Raw genomic sequence first — 21,407 nt, forward strand, 5'->3', positions numbered from 1 at the left:
TATTGATTTTCCCAGCGAATAAGACTGAGATGTCGACAAGCTAACATCAAAACGTCCAAGAAAAGAAACATCGATTTACAAGTAAGACTGTGAATGAAGATGTGTGAGTTGGTGTCAGGGCGGCAGGTCGCGCTAGACTTTTTTTGTTATCCGTTATCTTGACCGACAACATTAAAAAATCGGTCATGTACTATTTTGATCCGTGAAATTACAATCATATTAACATCGGCTATTTAGTCGCATTTTATGCGGTTTAGTTAGTAGTGACAAAAACCTCCCCAATAACTTAAATTAAATTGAGTGACTTCACTTAAATTAGTGTCACTGCCCAGGAGAGCGGCGTTCTGGACTCTGTAGAACCATTTGTCTCTGCTAATGACATCTTCAATACATTTTTTGTATCCCAGGCTTAGTTTATGGACTGAACAGACAGAAACAGTTACCATTATACATTTTGAACTGTTGATTTTATTTTTGAACCATTTTTTTATTGTAAAGTATTGATTTTATTTTTGAACCTTTTTTATTGCAAAGTGTTGATTTCATTTTTGAAACCTTATTTATTGTAGTGTTGATTTTATTTTTGAACCATTTTTTTATTGTAAATTGTTGATTTTATTTTTGAAACCTTTTTTATTGTAGTGTTGATTTTATTTTTGAACCCTTATTTATTTTGAAGTGTTGATTTTATTTTTGAACCCTTATTTATTTTGAAGTGTTGATTGTCTGAAGGACCTTAGATATGAATTGCCCCATACGGGGTTTGAACCGACGACCTCAGCATTACCAGCATGGTGCTCTAACCTGCTGAGCTAACTCACCTACCTTACAAACTGTTGAGTTTCCATGGATTTAAGAAGAACTTACATGCTCTTACCACAATGAAGACTTAATGAAAGTGCTTATATTCCAATGTTTTTCAAAACAACACATAATATTTTATTTTCCAGAGATTTTGTATTTTGAAGTGTTGATATTATTTTTGTACCATTTTTAATTTTCAAGTGTTGATTGTATTTCAGAGATATTTTTTTAATGTGTCTCTAACAAAATGTGGATCATCTACCAGGAACACTCCAAAGAGCATGAGTTCCTGTAGTGTAGTGGTTATCACGTTTGCTTCACACGCAAAAGGTCTCTGGTTCGAAACCAGACAGAAACAGATTTTGCATGTTCTATTCATCACAGGTGTTTACTAAAGGTCAACAAGGGTTCTGTGGTGTCATGGTCTGTACTCTGAATCCAGGCATCTGAGTGCAAGCCTCAGTTGAAATGTTCATGCGTTGCATCTCACATCATCAACTTTGGAACCTCAAACTGAAACAAAGCAGAGAAGTTCAGTTCCTGTAGTGTATTGGTTATCATGTTTGCTTTACACGCAAAAGGTCTCTGGTTCAAAACCAGACAGAAATGGTTTTTGTAGGTTATACATCTCTTGGAGTGCAGTGAGACAACAAGAGCCTTCCTCTTTCGTGATGGTTCATTTGCCAATCGACTTCAATGTAGGCTTCTTTGAAATCGAAGCTACTTTACTTCAATTACCAATTGGCAGTTCTATGGCATGATGCACATGTGTCAAACATGCATTACACCATGTTTGACACATGCACCGTGCTCAAACATGCTGGGGGGCCACATTTATAGGCTGATGATTGACTTAAAATAGATTTTAAGCATGAATTGACTACAAACTACATTTCAACCAAAGGTTTGTAATGCCTTTTCTAACCAGATGCTCCAAAGCGTCCGGTCCATAACTCTTCAACACGCTGTCAGCTCCCGGTCAGAAAGACGCATTTAGTTCAGAGTCCATGAGATGATATTCAGAAAGGATTTTTTAAATTAATTGATTTCAGAGACTAAATCTTTCCATAAAGTCTATAATGTCTGCCCATGTGATTGTTTTTATTATTTGTTTGCTTACCTTTAAACACTGATTTAAATATTGTAATTTTTAAACTGAGCAGTAATTTTACATCCATGGAAACTCAAATGTAATATTTAAAACTTCAATACATAAAATCAGTTATTTAATAGTATGAGGTGTTTAATTTATTTTTAACATTGTATTTTCATGCATTTATGCTAGAGGTGCCCAAGTCTAGTTTTCCAGAGCTACCATCTGCAGCTTTAGATACATTCCTTCTCTAACACACCTGGACCATTGAATCATTATAAGCCTCTACAGAACTGAATGAGGGAAGTCAACCTTTTGTCTGGGGTGTTTTAGCAGGGATGCACTCCTGATCTGTACCGTCAATGTGGCCCGTTGAGGAGGGGCCAATATGCTGAAGTGGCCCTGGGTGAAATTGAGTTTGACACCCCTGACCTAGAGAGATCCAAATGCTTCTTTTCGCATGGAAGCAAAAATTTTCATTAAGAAATATAGGTTCCAGACTGAGAAATAGTGAATTTTCACAAATTATCATAACTTTTGTTGCTGTGCTCGTGATGAAGTTGCTCATTGTTCGTCTGATATTTTTTTCTGCAAACCGTAAAACAGTCTGGACTGAAACGCTGCTGCCCCAATGAATGCACACTGTTTGTATTCTATTCCGTTATTAACCTTGAACGCAAAGTTTGAAGTTTTAATCTTTTTGAATGAAAAGGCTCAACATTTTGTTTTGGCTGCAACTTATGTTATGTCTGGGTCTTTCGTAAGAAATTGTCGTTTTTAAAAACCCAAATATGGGCCGCGTCCACACATGACATAATTGTTCCCGAAACGCAATCTCAGTGTGTCTAAAAGTTGCTCTGGTTTGATTGCCTGCGCTCTCTCTGCAGCACGTAGGCTGCGACAAGGAGGTTGGCTCTTACAAAGACGAGGATAAATGTGGAGTTTGTGAGGGGGACAACTCCCACTGTCGGACTGTGAAGCTAACACTGACTAAGACCCCCAAAAAGAATGGTAAATATAAAGTTTCATCATATCATCGAGGCAGAAATCATTTAACACCCAGCACTGGGCTGACCTAATCTGTTTTTTATTCTAAGGAATGCTTAAAATGTTTGACATCCCAATGGGAGCCCGACACATAATCATTGAAGAAAACAATACCTCCCCCCATATTATTGGTAAGTACAACTCACATAGTTTTCTCTTTTTAAAGTGTCTAATAATAAATGTTTAGATTCTTCTGCCTGAAATGAGTTTAGTTCACATTATTATTTAGTTCACAGTTATGCACTAGGTTTGACGTAATGGGGATATAGATTTTTACACGTTGAACTGAATAATTTAACCACAGCCTTGTTATCTCACTTTCCAAAGATTTGGAGGGTGACCTGGAGAAATGACTATTACTTAGTAGAGGTCTACTCACTTTATCAATTCCAGTGCTTTGAACAAAGATAAAAATGTAATTTAATTTGGTGGTGAGCTGCCTGTGCTTTTTAATTAGCGAGAGCTCAGTAACTCCGTATCTGACTATTTCCAAAATATAATTCTCAGCAGTAGGTGCAGGGAGGGTTGGAGAGACCTGGATGACATGCACTAACTTTGTACCAGTCGTAAAATGCATTACGTGTTTCTTCTGAAACGTGAAGTCATGTCCGTCCTGCTCTCAGCATCTGTTTATGCTTTTCAGAAGCGGTTGTGTATTCTTCCCGGGGGTCACCCAACCATTTTTTCTTTTTTGTTAATAAAATGAAAGGAACTGACATGCTGGGTTTTCAGCTTTACATTCACATTCAGTTGGATTCCTTGTCTGTTTGTAGCTTATAAAAAGTAATTTCTGGAAATAAATAACACATGTACTGAACTCGTGTAGCTTTTTTTCCTAGTGGTACTGACTGCTCAAAGCCCTTTTCTCACTGATTTAAAAACATAAAAAAATTCCAGATCAACACCGGATTTAAAAAATATGTTTACCTCTGTTATTTTCTGTAGCAGTGGAGTTGACAAGGCAGAAAAATATGCTTGTACATATAATTACAGTGCATTACTTCTGTGGATCACCTTGTTTTTTTTTATTTTTTATCCAAAGCTGAAAATTGAAACTCTGAGTGCAGTCTACATCCTGCCTGCTGATAAAAGCTTTATATAATCTTACTCATAAAAAAAAGTGCTCTATTAGTTTATATAATTTTTATTTTTCAATACCTGAGTGATAACACACAGGAGTGCTGGGAAAGTCTGACTCTCAGTGGCATTCATCAGAACCGTCCATATCTCATTGTGGCTTTTAATGGCTATTCTGAGCAGCAGGTGGTACTTAACTTGGCGGAATTAGTGTCGGATCATCACAACAGTTGAAATGTCAGAATACGTGCAGTGAGATTCCCACTTTGAGAAAATATCAAAGATATCATCATAAAAAGAAACTCACATGGCAAGCATCTCTCCTTCTCTCTGCATCCTAATTAAATGACCTTTTCCTCAATGCTCAGCTGTGAAGAATCAAGTTACTGAGCACTTCATACTAAATGAAAAAAGTGAGGATGCTGAATCGAAGACCTTCATCGAAAATGGTTTACAGTGGGAATACTCTGTCGATGGAGGGAGGGAGACATTAAAAACAACCGGTCCTCTGCACGAAGGCATTGTGGTTCTGGTGAGTACAGCTAAAACTGTAAAATTTTTACCAGCTGCCAAGAGTTTCCTAACAGCGCATTGTTTGCATGTTGCAGGTCATTCCACTGGAAGAGGACGTCAAAATCAGTTTGACTTATAAGTACATAATACATGAGGACCTCCTGCCACTTATTACCAACAACAATGTGCTTCTTGCCGAGCTGGACACATATGAGTGGGCGCTGAAAAGCTGGTCTCAGTGCTCCAAACCATGTGGCGGAGGTCAGTGGAAAAGCTGCAACATTTGCAACGTAAAATTATTGCTTTGAAATAGCGTACCTACTGATGTTCTCTAGAACAGGTCCATCGGCAGCTGAGAATCTCCAGGCATTGGTTGTTTTTTTTTAACCCAACTTATTTTGAGTGCATTTGCAAAACCAAGTCCTGATTTTAAAAAAAGGACTGATCCAGTCCTGGATTTATGAAACACAACAGTGTTGGCTTCCCCATCAGATTGGGGGAATAAAGCGAGTTGTTATAAGGTGGTGGTTTGAGGTGGTGAGGAGAGACCCAGGTTATGGTGATGATGATGATGATGAGTTTAATGATGAAAATGCTCACACAGTCCAAAACAGGCGGCACGGCAGAGAACTAGCACACAGCTAAATACCGGTAGCAACAGATAACCAGGACTGGAAACGAGAGCTAACGCTATCCAGGACTTAGCAGTTCTACTGGAGCGTCAAACAAGGAGTCACATACACACGACGTTAGACAAACTAAGACGTAAGACAAGGACCCGACGAAGAACACAGACAACAGGTGAGACTAAATACACTCGGGGTAATCAAGGGAACGAGACACGCCTGGGAGACAATCAACGGGGAAGACGCAGAGACGGAGACACAGGAAGGAAACTGAACACAAAAAACTCTAAAAATAAATACACAGAAACACGATCATGACACGAGTATAACTATGGTATTAGCTGTTGCTGCCTGCCTGGCCTATAAATTTCAGAAAATAACCACTACAACTAAAGTATGAACGCACAAGTAGACAAGTATCTGGACAAGTTTACGCCAGCTGAGAACATTCAGTTTTGGCTACAAGTCGCACAGACTCTCCAAAGTTGGACAGTAAAGGACTGGATTGAAAAAAAAAAATGTTACTTGCAACAGAATAAATCTGTCGTCTTAGTGTGTCTTATTTCCTCCTTTAGGAGAGGTTTTGGTGAGTTCTGATTAGTTTTTTTGTTTTGTTTTGTTTTCAGTTTAAAAGCATAGAATCCAGCATTTGGGGTACAGAAATGACTCAGTAGACTTTTGTGGAAAAAGCCCACTTTCATGTAAAAGATTTAAAAAGTATTTCATTTAAAACTTTAATGTGCTTGGCAAAAAAAAAAAAAAGTTATTACTGATAAATAAAGAGACAATAATCAATTAAATGAAAGCATTCAGCAGCATGTAATAATCATGCCAATAAGTTCAAACACACGTTTCAAATTAAGAGGCACTGAAGATTTTACAAGAAGGTAGACGTGTTGTGTTGCATCTGGCATTGAGTGTCTGGATTTCTATTCAACCCCTTTCCTTTTTTTTAAAATCTGTGTTACTTCTGAACATGAAAAAATGTGCCTGGGTTAAATTAAAGGATTAAGTGACAAGAAGTATTCAGTACCAGATGAATATTGGTACTAAGTATGAATTTTATAAAGTAAATTCACTTTCTGAATTCACTTTAAGACAGTGGTAAACTTTTGTGAACAGGAGATGAATCAAAACATTTCCACCTACTGACATTTTTATCCAGTGACGCAAAAGGTGGCAGTAAAAGCAGGAAACACAGCAGATGCATTTATGTTATTTCAGTTTATTTTCTCCTCTACAGCAGTAATATTCAAGGTTATTTTTATTTGTATTTACGTCTCTTATGCAGTTAGATAGACTTCCACAACATAGTCTGAGACACAGGTGAACACACATCACTAACTTTATTCGTCATACGCTTTTCTCATACTTTGAAGATTTTAATTAAACTCACATTTCTTATGGAAAACACAGGATTCTGCCACTCTTAAGAAAATACAGTTAGCATACATTCATCTGCCCCTTTATTTGTCAATGGCTTGCTAGCCAGTCAGCCAACGACGTGGCTGTAAATGCTTTGTTTCCATAACTTTCGTCCCTATAAAACAACTTCAGGTGTTCTGAGATGGTTTGGACCTTTTTTGTCTTCCTCAGGAATACAGTACACAAAATATGGATGCAGGAGGAAGAGTGACGGCCGTTTAGTCCACCGAAACTTTTGCGAAACCAGCAAAAAGCCTAAACCCATCCGCAAACGCTGCAACGTGCAAGAGTGCAGTCAGCCCGCGTGAGTGAGCTTCAGGCAAAGATGTAACAGTAAGCTTACCACCAATCTCAATGTAGAGTATTTTAACACACTCAATATCCTTGCAGGTGGGTGGTGGAAGACTGGAGTCCCTGCAGTAAGACCTGTGGGAAGCTCGGCTACCAGACCAGGGTGGTGCAGTGCATGCAGTCGCTCTACAATGGCACCAGCAGGGCTGTCCACAGCAAACACTGCACAGGTGACCGGCCAGAGATGAGAAGAGTGTGTAACTACACTGCATGTCCCGCTCAGTGGAGGACAGGGGCGTGGTCTCAGGTAAGAAAATCAAAGAAAAATTGGTAATGAGTTTTTTTTTTTTTTTTGTCATTAACATAATAATCTAAAGTTGTAATTTGACAAACGGAAATTAAAATGAGTAGGATAGCTGTGATAGCAGGAGTCAGTGGTGATTTTGTTACCAAAGCAAAAGGTTTTCCTTGTGATTAAATTCACGTCCGTCTTACTCTAAGATGGACGTTAGATTCTATTCTATCTTTTTTTTTTTTCTTTCCAGATCTTTCCAGATGTGTCATTAAGTGCGGACAGAAACTGTCTGGAGTCCTTTTTAGTTTTATTATTAAGCAATATTGATTCTAAAATTGTATTTATATCCGTTGTAGGTAGATTCTTAAAGTTAAGGTTTTTGGCTTGATTGAAAAAAAAAAAAGTGATTGCAAAAAAAAAATACAAGCGTGCATAAATGTCAGACGCGAGCAAACTGTTTCTGCTTGTGCTTTTTGTTTTTGTCTGCTGCGCGGCAGTGCTCAGTGACCTGTGGTGAAGGGATTCAGCAAAGGCAGGTGGCTTGCAAGGCCAGCGACAGCGCCGTCACAGAGTGTGAGGGCGAGAAGCCAGAAACGGTCCTTATCTGCAAACTGAGTCCATGTTCAGGTGAGAGACGACTAATGTCAACAGGAAGTGAGTTGTTTCAATGATAAATAACAGGAGGGATATTCAGTCAACACAACAGAGCATCCCTTTTGTTTCTCCCAAAAAGACAGACTTTAAGAAAGACGTCCAAAAAGATTACAACTCCATGACTAAAATCAGATTTAATCTTTATTTAAACCATACAGCAAGCAACAGATAAGTAAAAGTACATATTGCTCTCCCTAATGCGTGACGAAGAGATGTTGGCCAACGTGAGTCTTTTTCCTACAATTGACCAATTTATTTTAGAAAATGCACTTTTCATATCAATAGGGAAGCATTTTTTTTTTTTTTTTTGTCAATTTTGGCATTATAGTAAAATGTCAGGAGACTCACGTTGGGAGCTTGTTTACATATGAATGCTCTTACATGCTCTTCACAGCTCGACGTTCTCTGTGTGAGATGCAGTTTTACAACTGGAGCTTGTTCTGGAAAAAAACAACAACAAAAAACAAGCAATGATGCACATAAATAATTGGTGGAAGTATGAATGTATTTGACTTACAGCTTGTCATGAATGACAATATGTAGATCACTGTTCAAATTTTACTTGTAAAAGGGGAATCTTGCTGTGCAAGTCAGATGCTGTGTATTTTTTCAGAGGTTTACCTGCATGATAACAAAAGCAGTTTAAAAGAAATTCAGAGTTTTTGGAATTTTTTTAGTAATTAGGTATTTAGTGACTCTACGTTATGACATCATTTCAGTAACCTCCAGTTACCTTTTTTCTTCTTGGTTAATGGTTGAAACTTAGATGAGAAAAGCAATGGAGAACAGGGAAGTAGGCATATTGTAAAGCAAATATTTATATATATTTAGTGATGTCAGAGTTATTAACACAGATTAAATAACACAGGAAAGACAAGAGAAAGTTAGATTCTGAATCCTGGCGAGGAGAACAGACAGAGATCTGCTGAAGTTTTTGTTTGCTGAGTTAAATTCAACAAATTCAATCTTCCCTCTTTTATTCTCCGGAAATCTGCAGTCTTTCGCTTGAGAGCCTCCTGTTTATAGCTGCGTTTGTTGTCTTTGATTATGATTTCAATTTTTGTGGTGACTCACTCCAGGAGTTCAAAGCACTCTTGGCTCATAATATGCTCTGTGGGTGCAGAAGCGTTGTGCTAGACCCTTAAGGGGTCTTTTTTTTTTATCAAAAATGTTCTTTCAGTGATGACCCACTGCATCTTTTGTTTTATTGCTCTGTCCTCAAACAGTGTGAAGCAAACATGTATTTAGCCTTCTCTGGAAAACGCAATAAGATATTGCTTTTTATTTATTTTTTTTTGGCATGTTCAGCGGCTTATCGTGTTCTTGCTGTCCCTTGTTATTACTATTACTTTACTGTCTTTGTTGTATAGTCCTGGTCTAACAGTTTTATTTTATTTTCTAAATCTACAGATAATTCTACAATGATGGACGACGCAGTATTCCATGGTGCTTCTGAAAGCCCCTTCCAGAAACTTTCATCTAGTAAGTCGATCTGAAATCTGTTACTAAAACAGTCACATTTACAAACCTAAAAATATTTGGAGATGCACTGATTAGAATCACAAAACACTATTTTCATGCTTTGTGTTTTGTAAAGCTTTGGCGGGCTGATTCTACACAGTTTCTGTTTCAAACTGCCTTTAGCATCTAATATTAGCATTTAGCATGGTTAGCACAATTAAAACAATATAATCCCTGAGTGTATTCTCCAGAGAATGTATCCTCTTTAATTCTGGGATTTCCAAAGATCTCTCAAAAGTCACATTCTCTGTTTGAGTGTCACCCTGAATGAATGCACACTATTTCCTCCTTTTTGCACCTTTTGTGCTTTCTGACTTCGTTCATCATCACAGATTTTGAAAGTAGCTGAATTTGACTTTTTACCCTCGTCAGTAAAAACGTCCAGACCAATCGCGTGTTCTTGTTGTAGTGAAGCAATCGCTCCACATGGCGGTGCATTCATTGATTACTGGAGATTTTGATTAAGCTCAACATCAGTCAGTTCCTGTCGCTACGTCAATTCTTGGTGCATCTCTTACATAAATGTTTTTCTTAGTAATGTTATGTTGTCTTCCGTTTCTAGATGAGCCATGTCTGGGGGATAAATCAATTTTCTGTCAAATGGAAGTTCTGGCTCGCTACTGTTCCATCCCTGGTTACTATAAGCTTTGCTGTGAGTCATGCAACAAAAAGGAAAGCCACACTGCACACGTTCCTGACTCCAGCTCCAAGACTGAACCTGAGACCTCCACACCCTCCCATTCTGCCTCAGCCAAGGCTTCGTGGCTGGCAACCACCACTCCAAGCCTGCAACAAACCACTAAAGCCATGAGACGACGGTTGTTCTCCACCATCCCTGCGCCAACCACGGCCGCCGCTGCTAAGATTCCTCCACCGACAGATGCTGCTCTGTCTCCACATCCCACCATCGACTCCTTACCAAACGAAGAGAGGAGAGATTCCCACGTGGACACTCGTCTACCTCCCGGGCCGCCGCGGCCCAAGCAAGACTCAAGTGGAGGTGTGTCGAAAGAGCACAATCCGATGAGCACTTTAGGCCCTGTTGCCGCCAGGTCAAGAAGGGACAATTTAGGATCAGAGAGGGACTCAAGTCACAGAACCCTGTTGGCTCATCAATGAACCGTGAGCAATGCTGTGAGCATTAGTGGGACTGAATAGAAACGTCAGCTCACTTCTCGTCTGTTTTTTTTTTTTTAACAATGTTTTTCTGTATGCCAGTGAACCCTGACAAGCCCAGTGATGGTTACCTCATCGAAACCTCAGAGCAAAATGTGTGAAGCATCTGCACACACTCTGTTCTCTGTGCTTAAAATATGAAGCAGAAGAAGAAGAAGAAGAAAAAAGTCAAAACACAGGTGCTGTAAACTAATCAGACTACAGGACATGTTCAAAATGTGATGACTGCATAGCTACATTCATGTTTTATATCTGTGTACAGTTGTGTTAGCCTGTTTTTTCAAGTGCATTAGAACTACTATTGAACTTGGATTGTGAACATGTCGGTGCATGTGCCCACCATAGCTTCATTAGTGTAACACCAGAATAATTATTGACCCTTTCCCAGATAAAAAAAAGAGAATTGTAAGTATTAGATCATGAGGAAAATAATTAATCTTTACATTACCTCTTTGTGCCAAGCAATCGTCAAGTTGGACTTTATAGATTATCTAGTTCACTTAAAAAAAAAAATATTTAATTGGCTTGAATTGGCCTCTATTTGATGGTGGTTAAACAGGATATTGGGTAAGGAGAGAGAGGGAAGACATGCAGCGAAGGTCATCAGGCCAGGACTCAAACCTGTGATGGTCGTGACGAGGACTAAGGCCTCCAAACGTGGGTTGTGTTTCACCCCTGCGCCACCACAGGACCCCATCTGGTTCACTTTTTTAATTTAATCGTAAATCTCCACCCAAATATACCCAGCAGAGGTTTTATTGGCAGCCCATATTGATTTAATCCAATTCTGTTTTAATTCTAAAATTATTTTAAATAATAATTTTCTAAGTAGAAATCCATTTTTTTACTTGGTGGGTAAATCTACTGCATTACAGAATAATTAATTCATTTTTATATATTTGTTTTTGAACAAAAGCCATCTAAACAGTCAAGGCCATGGTGTGTTAATTAAAAAAGTAAAATAAAATAAATCAAAAGAAACATAGAATTGACAATAGGGGCTATTATTTTAGATTACTATGGGCCTTATTTCTCACTTTTTTCTAACATATTTACATTGAATTTAAAATCTGCATACTTTGTTGTTATCTTAACAGCAATGAGGTTTTATGTTTCAGTCTATAAAAAAAGTGAACTTTTTTTTAAGGCTCTCAAGCAACCAAACGGCATTTCCTTTCCCGGACTTACAAATTCATGTTGAAACGTATCACTGACGTGACACTATCAATTAGTATTAAAGTGCAAGGCATTCACTGTCTTGCATTGTACGTTAGCCATATTATAAATCTTGCTATCCAAATTGAACCTTTAAGCAGATGATGAAAACCCAGCAAGTAAAAAAAAAAAAGCTTTCTGTATTGACTTGTCTCATTTCAGCTTCACATCTAAACTCAATAACATAATTTTTTAAGTGTTTTTTTTTTTTTTTTTCTGGTGGCACACTGATAATTTTATGGTCTGCATTTCTGGCAGGGACCTCACTGCTTCCCTGCCTCTGGTGCTCTTTTTTTATTGCTATTTTTATTTTTTTTTTCCAAGTATAATGATGATTTGTTTTAAATGAAGCCAAATTATGACTTTTGCAAGCCAACCCCAATGTACTGTAGCATGTCCTCTGTCTACCTTTGTGGGACTTGATGCTTTAAGGACTAAAAACAAAACTTCAGAAAGAACATGTTATGATATTTTTGTAACTCCTGCAGTTTTAAGATAGTGTACATAGTGTAAATTACATGTTAAAAACATTTGGAATTAGAAACAATAGACAATGCTACAGGTCTACGAACTGAAGCTGGAAATACTTTTACACAGTTCCTGCTCTCTAGCTAACATCTTCACTATGTTCATTGTATAGTTCTTGTATATACGTACATGAATGAAAGCTTTAAGTGTTAATATTTATTGAATTTCTAAGTGGTTAAGTGAACAAAGTAAAATTTATTTCAAAGTAAGAACAATGATTTTTTTTTTTGTGATTTCACTGTTCCTTTTTATTTTAGTTAAGTTTGTTTCAGTTTGTGACAACGCAGTGCCTTGCAAAAGTATAAACAGGCCTTCGATTTTCCCCACTACGTTTTGTTACATTACAGCCCTTAATGTGTTTTATTAGGATTTTATTTTATAGACCAACACAAACTAGAGCATAACTGTGACATGAAAAGGAAATGATACTTGGTTTCCAAAGGATTTTTAAAATAAATACATGAAAACTGTGGTGTTTAGGTGCTTTCGGCTCCCTTTTACCCAAAGCAAAATCCAGTACCACAGATGTTCTTCAGGAATCAGCTGATTGGTAAATGTCATCCATCTTTGTTTAATCTGGCCTCAGATGTTTTGTCAGAGGATAAAGAGAGTAATAATTACCTGATGGAGTAAAGTTGTGGAGAAGTTTCAAGTGGGGTTATGTTGTATAACAGTCCAACATGTGAAAATGGGAAAAATATGGCACAACTGCCAACTTACTATGAAGTGGACAACCAGTTCAACTGACAGACTGCGCAAGGACAGCATTAATCAGAGAAGTAGACAAAAAAAAAAGCCTATTGCAACTCTTGAGGAGCTGTAGAGATCCACAGCTCAGGTTGGCAGGACAAATATTAGTCATGCACTCATGCACGAACCTTCACAGAAAAGTAACAAGAAGAAAACCAGTGTTAAGAGCAAATCATAAAAAGTCATGTTTTAAGTTTACCACAAGCTTGGTGGGAGACGCAATAAACACGTGGAGGAAGCGGCTGAGGTCGGATTGCGCTACATGCAAAACCTGAGCTTAAGACAGTGTTCTGTGGGGTTTTTGTGGGAGGTGCACTGGCCACCAATTTAGCGTTTCCAAGACCAAAGAAGTTCAGTAATAAACATCAAACTGTGGAATATGTTCTGGGAAAATTGTGAAGTGACTTGCCCCGGCAGCCAGTGTCTGACTGTTTCGTCTTTTGCACAGCAGTGAGTATGCCTATTACTGTCTCTTTTCTCTCACCCTCCTTTCCCTCTTTTCTGCATCCGACTCTTAATAATAAGCACATGTAATTTGACGTCCATTTATTGACGGGCTGATGTGTTTGTCAGATCTGCTGGACACGATTCTGCTGCAGAAATAAACTGTTCAGTTCGTCGTCTTCCTTCGTACAGCGAGATTGGAAATTTGCGACAAGATAGATGTTCAGAGATGCTCCACATCTAATATGACGACTTTCAGCATCTGGATGTGTGAAGCTGACAGTCATACCCTAGAAGACTTTCAGCTGTGATTGCTAAAAAAAACAAAAAACGATGACACTACAAAGTCTGAACAAACTTTCACACTTGTGAAGTGAAATACTTATGAAATACATTGAAGTCTATTGTTGTACTGTGACAGAGTGAAAAAAAAAAGATGGGCTCTTTATGTGAATGGAGATCACAACAGCTGCTCTAAATAAGATTTTATATCCTACAACCTTTATTTAACGGCTCATTTCATTCTAAATCAATGAGTGCAGATCTACAGGACACTTCCTGTAATGAGACATGTGCTGTATAGTTTGCAATTAATGCGTTCAATCTATTTTTGTAAGTACTAAGTAAAAACAAGACAGCCAGTACACGCGCATTTAAGCACTTTATTAATTCTATCCAGTCATTTGCAGGGTGTCATGTATCAAGAGACAAGTTGTGACTCTTAAACAGGAAATCTCTGAGAGGTTTAAGTGGCACAATTTGACATTTGTTCCTATTATAATCCAGCTTCCATCCACCTGAAGGCTGGCTCTCCCTTCTGCTCGCTCTTCTTCAAGCAGGTCATATCATCCGGGCAGCATTTCGTTTCAACAGGGTAGCGTCTTGCCGTTCGGGCAGTCTGTCACTGTGCCCCCCGCCTTCTCTGAACCAGGGCAAGGTGCTGCTGCAGTGTGACGGTCACGAGGACTCAGTCATCTCAGACTGAGACGTTTCCGAAGATGTCTTGTGAAATCCAGCTGTGCTCGAGGCAAACCCTGATTGACAATGGACTTAGGCAGCCAGCCCTGAGGAAAAACGAGAAGGAAACTTTCTTTTACAAATATGCTCCAATATACAAAGAAGAAACGGATGAAGTAAGACAGTAATGTTGGGGAATTTAGTTCTTTGCGCCACAAAATGTGATGCATTTTGTTTTGATTCTGTGAAACAAAGACCAACACCAATAGAGTAGATGTATAGGAATAGATGTAGAGTTTTTAGTTTGTTCAGATTATCTTCTAGTAGCTTTGGCTACAGGGTTAAGACTCAGTATCCTTGTGGGAAGTTCAACCTTCGCCTCAGTCTCAAGACTTTTGCAACCTTTACTTTTTTTTCAGGATCCTCCTATATGTAGCTCAATCTGTCTTCACATCAACTCGGACCGTTTTTCCTGTCTCCTGTGAACAAACTTATTATTCACAAACTGATGCTTTGTTCAAGCACTTTCTGTTCCTATGTACCTAGCACTTTGCATCCAAGTTGAAATGATTTATTTTGCCGTCGTGACTATCTTAATTTGGCATTAGAACAAAAGCTACATATTTGAAGTCTTATTACATGAAAAAGCTCATTAGTTCACCTTCACATCCATGTTGAGGAGCCATGTAAAGCTGCTTTTCCTTGTGTCCTCATCCAGAGCTTTAATAACGATGCAGGTCGGCCCGTCCTCAGCTCTGCGTTAGAATAATAATAAGAAGAAATAGTTCAATAAAAGGCTAATTATGACACATATATAATGTATGCCATGCATCCCTGAATCACATTCTTTTAACTTTCCCATGTAAAAGGCCAAAAGGCGGTTAAAGTCTGTTTGATTTCTCTTGGAAACACATTTGAACAGCAGGACAGCATTTAAATTGGCTTTATGTCGACACAAACTGCCTCCAGTAACATTCTTGTTAGCCTCAACCACACCTTATCTTTAGTTCAGACAAAATCAGTTATTTCCATCAACATAAAACAAAAAAAAGAAAGATTATACTGACCAAATATCACTATAATGAATTACCCACCTAATATAGTTAACTACTAATACAGTTGATATATTTATGTGCTTGCTAGTTACCTAAAATCTGCACTCCTCATCTCAGTAAAAGATTAAAAATGACAAATCTAAACATTTGACTTTAGCTCTTGTCTTGAATTACCATTACATCTGTTTGATGTGTCATTTCCATTTCATAATCTTAACTGATCATCTTTAGTAAAAACACTTCTTCCAAACACAGAGGTGTTGCAACCGAAAAACATATGTGCAATTAATATGGATTTTACTTGCTCAACAAACATATTAAGACTCTGAATATTTTTCACAAACAAGAAACTAAACTATGCCACGGATTTGTAATTGTAATTTAGCCTTGTAAAACCACACAATATTCTGCAGTTAGCAGAGACTAAATGGGATATGTTTACACTGGATCATTTTAATGTAATTTCAATGTAATGTAATTACATGTAATTTCATGTAATGCTTAAGCTCATTATCCAGTTGAAAGGGGAACCTCCATCACGGTGTCAAGTGTTTTACAGCCTCTCCAGAAGCGTGGTACCTGTTTTACCGTGGTAATGGTGTATTCAGGGTGCTAATTTCTGCCACACAATCCATTTTGCAGGAAAACCAAAATGTGTAAATCTGATCTCATCTTTCTAGGGAACTGTCTTCAACATGTTTACTTTCATTTAGGGGTGTCCGAGTAAAATAGGCTGAATATGCTGTTCTCTATTTGTAAAAACACTCAAAAATAATTTTCTTCCGCCTTTGGACTATGCATGTCTTATTTATTCTAAACTGTAAAAGCATTTAGTAAATATGAACACTTTTGCAAGGCATTGTATCTCTCACATTAGTGGGTTTTGCACACGTTTTTTTTGTTTGTTTGTTTGTTTTTTGTGTTTTTTGGACAAGTTTAACTGTCAGAGCTAATCAAAGCAGATTTTTAATGGAGCAATTCAGAAAATTTCAACACTGAATGATAAATGGGTTTTGGAGTTTGGCTTGATTACAGCATACCTCACAAATCCAGCCTGAGGTGGGAAAGACTCCAGCTGAATTGCCGCTCCTCCCAGATAAAGGCAGGATTTTTCTTTGCAGCTGTGTCTGACGCTGAGGAAATCCCTTTGTCCAATAAGATTCCCTGCTGTCTCAGCTGAAACTTCGTGAGTTACGATTGTTTCGGGTCCGGCTCGTTTTAAAACCTACAACCAAAAAAACAACATTAGAGTCTTCAATGATAGATTTGTATGTTTTATAACCCACAAAACTCAAAAAAAGACATGAATATGAGCAATAAGCTGAAATAAGCAAAAAGGTAATCGTAAAAAAACTGAACCATTCTAGTGATTTAGTGAATTACTAGTCAATAGTTATGTAATTGCTAAAGAAGCTTTCTGTTCACATAGTGCTGTGCCTATTAAGGGAAAGTCAAATGGAAAGACAAAATGTGGTAGAAAATATTAATAAGAAATAAGGATAATCACAACAATGAGAGCAATGTAAAAATAAAGTCTATGTAAAAGTTCTGGGGAGTTTCACACGACATGGACAGCAGCTGGAGTCAGTGCTTCATAGAAAATCAGAAAACTCCAGTAAGTCTACACAGTGGAACTTTTTCAAGTCTCACATCTGCAGCTTATAAAACATTTATTGTCACAGCTACAGGTTTTCATAAGTTATTTAATGATATTGAGCTCACTTTGACTCGCTGTATGCTCGGGTTCCACTCGTGCATGTTCTCAACCCTGACAAACAGGAGGTCATAGAGGTCGTCCAAGCTGGCTTCCAATACTGCCTCCAGCCTGAAGACCTTCCCAGCCCCCGGTATCACTTTGCTACAGATCACATCACCATTGTTCTAAAACAAGATGAAACATAATGCAACTTTCACATTTATGTAAGAGTGACCAAAAGGAGTTTATTTGACAGTAAGGACACTTTTTAAGACACAAAAGAAAGTTGGCGAATCGACGTTACCTCTTGAATTTCCAGCTTCCATCCTTCACCGTCCTCCAGCATGCTGACAGCCTTCCGCAGTGCTTCCTTGCCATGTTGTATGTAAAACAGCTGATCTTCACTCACCGCCACTTCTGTTTTGGGCTCTGCAAGCAACGTGGATGAGTAAAACTTCATAGCAAAACATTAAGTAGTAGTAACAGACCTATGTTTCAATACCAGCAGGTTTTCCGATGTGATGTTTGATCTGGGCCCAGTGCTTCATTTGAGTGATCTCCTTGCTTATCACTGCCACAGCTGTGCGTTGAAGCCCTGCAAGTTAGCACGGGAGGAAGAAGAATCAGAATGTATAGCATCTGAATGGAGCACAGGGAAGCTTTTTGTTTTCCAATCCTCCTTTGCTTTACCTGACATGCTCCTGAGGTGTGGGTAGGATATTCCACAGCAGAGCTTCACCACAGCAGGCAGCATGTTGTCTGTCTTTGCCAGAGACAGCAAAGTATCGAAGGAGTTCCTCGCGTCTTTATACAGCTCGCGAAGGACACTCCAAAGAGATAAGGGCCGGAGAAAAAAAACGATAGAACTTGTTCTGGATTCAGTCCTGAAGGCCGTGCTTGACATGAGGGTTTTTTTCTTTTTTCTTCTTTAACCAAAACAGATGATTGAACTCAAGGTGGGAAGAAAAGGCTGCATAAAAGACACATTAGGAAAAGACTGGTTTTAGCAAGAAACATAGATAATTAAGTAAGAGTTTCCAGAGGCTGTAGGTGAGAAATAAAAACTAATTAGGTGTAAAAAAAAAAAAAAAAAAACTACTTCAAATAGCAGAGCTGTTGCTATAAATTCTGCGCTATAATAGCATTACAAATTGATATAGTAAACCGTGGCATTTTTTTGTAGTTGTATTATTATTGGCTGGGTAATTATTATTTATCAATAGTAATGTATAATTCTATTATAGCAAATAACTTAATTCTGTTCCAGTGCTATTTGCTGAAAAGTTTGGGAACACTATGTTTGAGAAAAACTTTGCTAGCATGCTAGCAGATGTAGAAACCAAACAGTACTTTTTGGAATTTTCCCCTTTGCTTAATTCCACTTTAGTTTTAATTATTTCACTTACTTACATTTTACCCGATGACAGATTTGTTTAATAATCACAAAAAAAAAAAAGATTCTTCCTCTGGAATATTGGATGATTCACCTCACAGAAATTCTCTAGTTTTATCTCCCTCTTCTTAACGACGAGTTTGTTTCGTCTTGAGTTTCATTTGCATGGTTTCTGCATCCTGTGTGTGCATGTGTGTATGGCACTGCTCTTTGTGTGAAACATTTGATAAAGAGCCCAGAGCAGCCCTGTGATCTCAAAGCTGCCTTGCAGAGTCGCTGCTCGCAGTGCGCCAGGAACCAGCTTCCCCTTATCACCAAGAGCCAACAGGTGTCCTTGTTAGAAGGATCCCTGACGTAAATGATAAACTTCACCTGCTGACAAGGCAATGTGGGTATTTAATTTGTTTCTGATGTACAAGGTTTATAACACAGTAAGATTAAACGAACGAAATTAATGAGGAAAAAAGTGAAGTGTTGGTAAAAAAATAAAAAATAAAAAATACATCTTGGCAGCATAGTGACTTAGAACGATTAAAATGTAAAGTGGACTTCAGCAAAAGAATAATGGATGCATTTAGTTCCCACGTATAATCACCTGTCTTCATTTGCCCTGCACAGTCCAAAAGCCATAGGCCTGCATCTTGCAAGATGTGACATCTACACATCTTATGTAACATGTCAAAACTTTCTAGATTCACTCTGTTTTTCCATGGGGATGCAACTGACCACAGACGTTACCAGACCTATTTTATTAGAACCTCTCCACCTGGATATGTCTTCTGTGTCCTAGTGAAATTTCTGATTAAATTTCAAAGTCTTATGACTGTTAACATCACAGCAGTAGAAGTGACACAAGTTTAATGAGAAATCAGAAAGCATAAAAAAAAAAAAAAAAGATTAAAAAATGTTGTCTAGAGTCAGAGCTCGAGTGGTCCTATTGGCCATTGATGCACTTGGCGATCTGATTGCCAAATTTGGGGTTTGGCTGCAATAGATTCCAGGAGCAACTTCAGGGACCTCCGTCCAGAAGAGGGCAGTCCTTGAGGCCTGTGACAGCTAAGATTCTGTGCAGACCACTAACCCCGACTCCAGGACTCAAGCCTGAAATGAAACTGTCTGAGCGAATGGGGAAAGTATATATGTAATCTCTCCTGCAGAAGACAAAGCGCACAAGATTATGTGGCCACCAGTGTACGTCACACTGTAGACGGTGTTCTCGGGTTTGCGAGCTTCTTCCTTTTTCTTCTAAATGCAAAGATGATCATCAAATGAAGTTATTTCTCTCAGTGCATTTATAAACTATGATGTACTTTTCATGGTACTTTTGGGAAAATGGTTTCTTCCTCACTGCCCATACCGGCATATAGTTTTTACTGTCGATATTGAAACTGTATCACCAGCTTTAGTCCATATTCTCAAGGTCTTTTATTAATTCAGTCATCTTGCACCAGGACATGTTCCTCTCTGAGCCAGAGAGGAACAGATTGAGAGGTAAACATTTCTACGTGGTTTAGGCTTGGCTACTTATAATTACTATAATTGTTTGAACAGATGCATGTGGCATTTTCAGTTATCTGGGAATTTCTTTCTTGATGTCTTGGCTGCTTTCTTCAAATTGATAACAAAAAAGACATTCACATATATATCTGCACTCAACTCAAAAATCGTGAGCTATTTTATCCAAAGCTATTTTTGATTTAATGACTGAGGAAAAAAATGTAAATATCTGGTCTATATGTACGGTTGAATACTTGCAGTGCATTTCAAATAGGAGCTTATGTTACTTAGTTTTAACCAGGTAGTGATTCAGAGCAGCATCAACCAATACAAAGACCCAGATTGCAGATCGTCTTCATTTGGTTGAGAGGCTGAATTTCGTGTGCCGTTGCTGCAGTTTGTAGCTCAGTTCATAAAAATGCTCCTACAGTCTAAAATGAACCAAACCCACCCACTTATTAAGATCTACAAACCATTGAGATTTAAAGATCATTCATGTGGTAGAAATGAGGACAACAGTATTTAAAAAATGGGTTTTTAATTGAATTTTCATTTTCTAGGGATTCCATAATGAGCATGAACCTGCTCATCTCTTTATCTAGTTGCATAAGCAACAAGATATGATTGCCTTAATTAAATAAGTGCAAGCAGAAAAGCAAATTAAAGAAAAAGAATGTGATGAATTTAGAAAAGTATATGCAGACAAACTGTGCACATACTAGCTGTAAATACAAAAGGCTACTCAGCCTCTCGAATAGCTGCGATGTCGAGTGATAATTGTTTTCTGTTTCCGTATTTTGTATCTGTTGTGTTCCATCCCACAGATGCGACTCTCTTGTATTTTGGTTATGTGCTGGAACATGTTTCCCCTTCTCCTGACTGTTAACATAGTGGAGATGTTTATTTAGTCTAAATTTTTATTTAGGTAAGAGGTATGTGTGGAAAAAGCTGCCATAATAATTAATGTTCATATCTTGAAACGGAGCAGTAAGGAAATGGTCAGTAGTGTGCAGCGTCTAGCAGAAGAATTATTACTCTTGTTAAATGATCGAACATTTAAAATTCAGAGGGGTGCATAATTGTGGAATGGAAGAAAACTGGTAGAGAGCTTCCAAAGTTTTTTCTTTTTTTTCTCAAAAATTTGGCTTACATTTCAGTTTCAACCCTCTTTAGTTTAGTTCTTAACTTAAAAAGCAGCACTTCTAACTGCCTAAGGAAGTCCCCTAATCTGTAAGCAAAAGTCCATACATGGTGTCATTTAAATACTGTAAAAAAAACTAAACAGCTGTTAAAAAATTTGTTAGGTAATATTAGTGAACAAACAGCAACATGAAGTAAAATTAACACACC

At 38.0% G+C, this 21,407-nt stretch overlaps 2 protein-coding genes across 3 annotated transcripts in view; one reads left to right on the forward strand and one right to left on the reverse strand.

The window, feature by feature from the left end:
- The window catches only part of adamts14 (ADAM metallopeptidase with thrombospondin type 1 motif, 14), a 49,858-nt gene extending 37,680 nt beyond the window's left edge, over positions 1 to 12,178 (forward strand). For both annotated transcript variants that reach the window (XM_007558302.2, XM_007558303.2), the window contains exons 14-22: positions 2,785 to 2,908; positions 2,995 to 3,075; positions 4,390 to 4,553; positions 4,630 to 4,795; positions 6,757 to 6,889; positions 6,976 to 7,183; positions 7,669 to 7,798; positions 9,236 to 9,307; positions 9,909 to 12,178. In XM_007558302.2, coding sequence (XP_007558364.1) covers positions 2,785 to 2,908; positions 2,995 to 3,075; positions 4,390 to 4,553; positions 4,630 to 4,795; positions 6,757 to 6,889; positions 6,976 to 7,183; positions 7,669 to 7,798; positions 9,236 to 9,307; positions 9,909 to 10,465 — 1,635 coding nt within the window. In that variant the 3' untranslated portion in view covers positions 10,466 to 12,178. The remainder of the gene's footprint in view (positions 1 to 2,784; positions 2,909 to 2,994; positions 3,076 to 4,389; positions 4,554 to 4,629; positions 4,796 to 6,756; positions 6,890 to 6,975; positions 7,184 to 7,668; positions 7,799 to 9,235; positions 9,308 to 9,908) is intronic.
- A 1,923-nt stretch (positions 12,179 to 14,101) lies between these two features.
- Positions 14,102 to 17,965, reverse strand: star2 (steroidogenic acute regulatory protein 2). The gene is made up of 7 exons (XM_007558304.2): positions 17,858 to 17,965; positions 17,670 to 17,762; positions 17,472 to 17,596; positions 17,194 to 17,352; positions 16,512 to 16,696; positions 15,078 to 15,171; positions 14,102 to 14,523 (listed from the first exon to the last, which is right to left on the reverse strand). The coding sequence occupies exons 1-7, from the start codon at positions 17,919 to 17,921 to the stop codon at positions 14,431 to 14,433; spliced, it is 813 nt and encodes a 270-aa protein (XP_007558366.1). The 5' UTR covers positions 17,922 to 17,965; the 3' UTR covers positions 14,102 to 14,430.
- Between the last annotated feature and the right edge of the window lie 3,442 nt (positions 17,966 to 21,407).

This window comes from Poecilia formosa, unplaced genomic scaffold, assembly GCF_000485575.1.
Source record: "Poecilia formosa unplaced genomic scaffold, Poecilia_formosa-5.1.2 Scaffold95, whole genome shotgun sequence".
In the NCBI taxonomy this organism is placed as follows: domain Eukaryota; kingdom Metazoa; phylum Chordata; class Actinopteri; order Cyprinodontiformes; family Poeciliidae; genus Poecilia; species Poecilia formosa.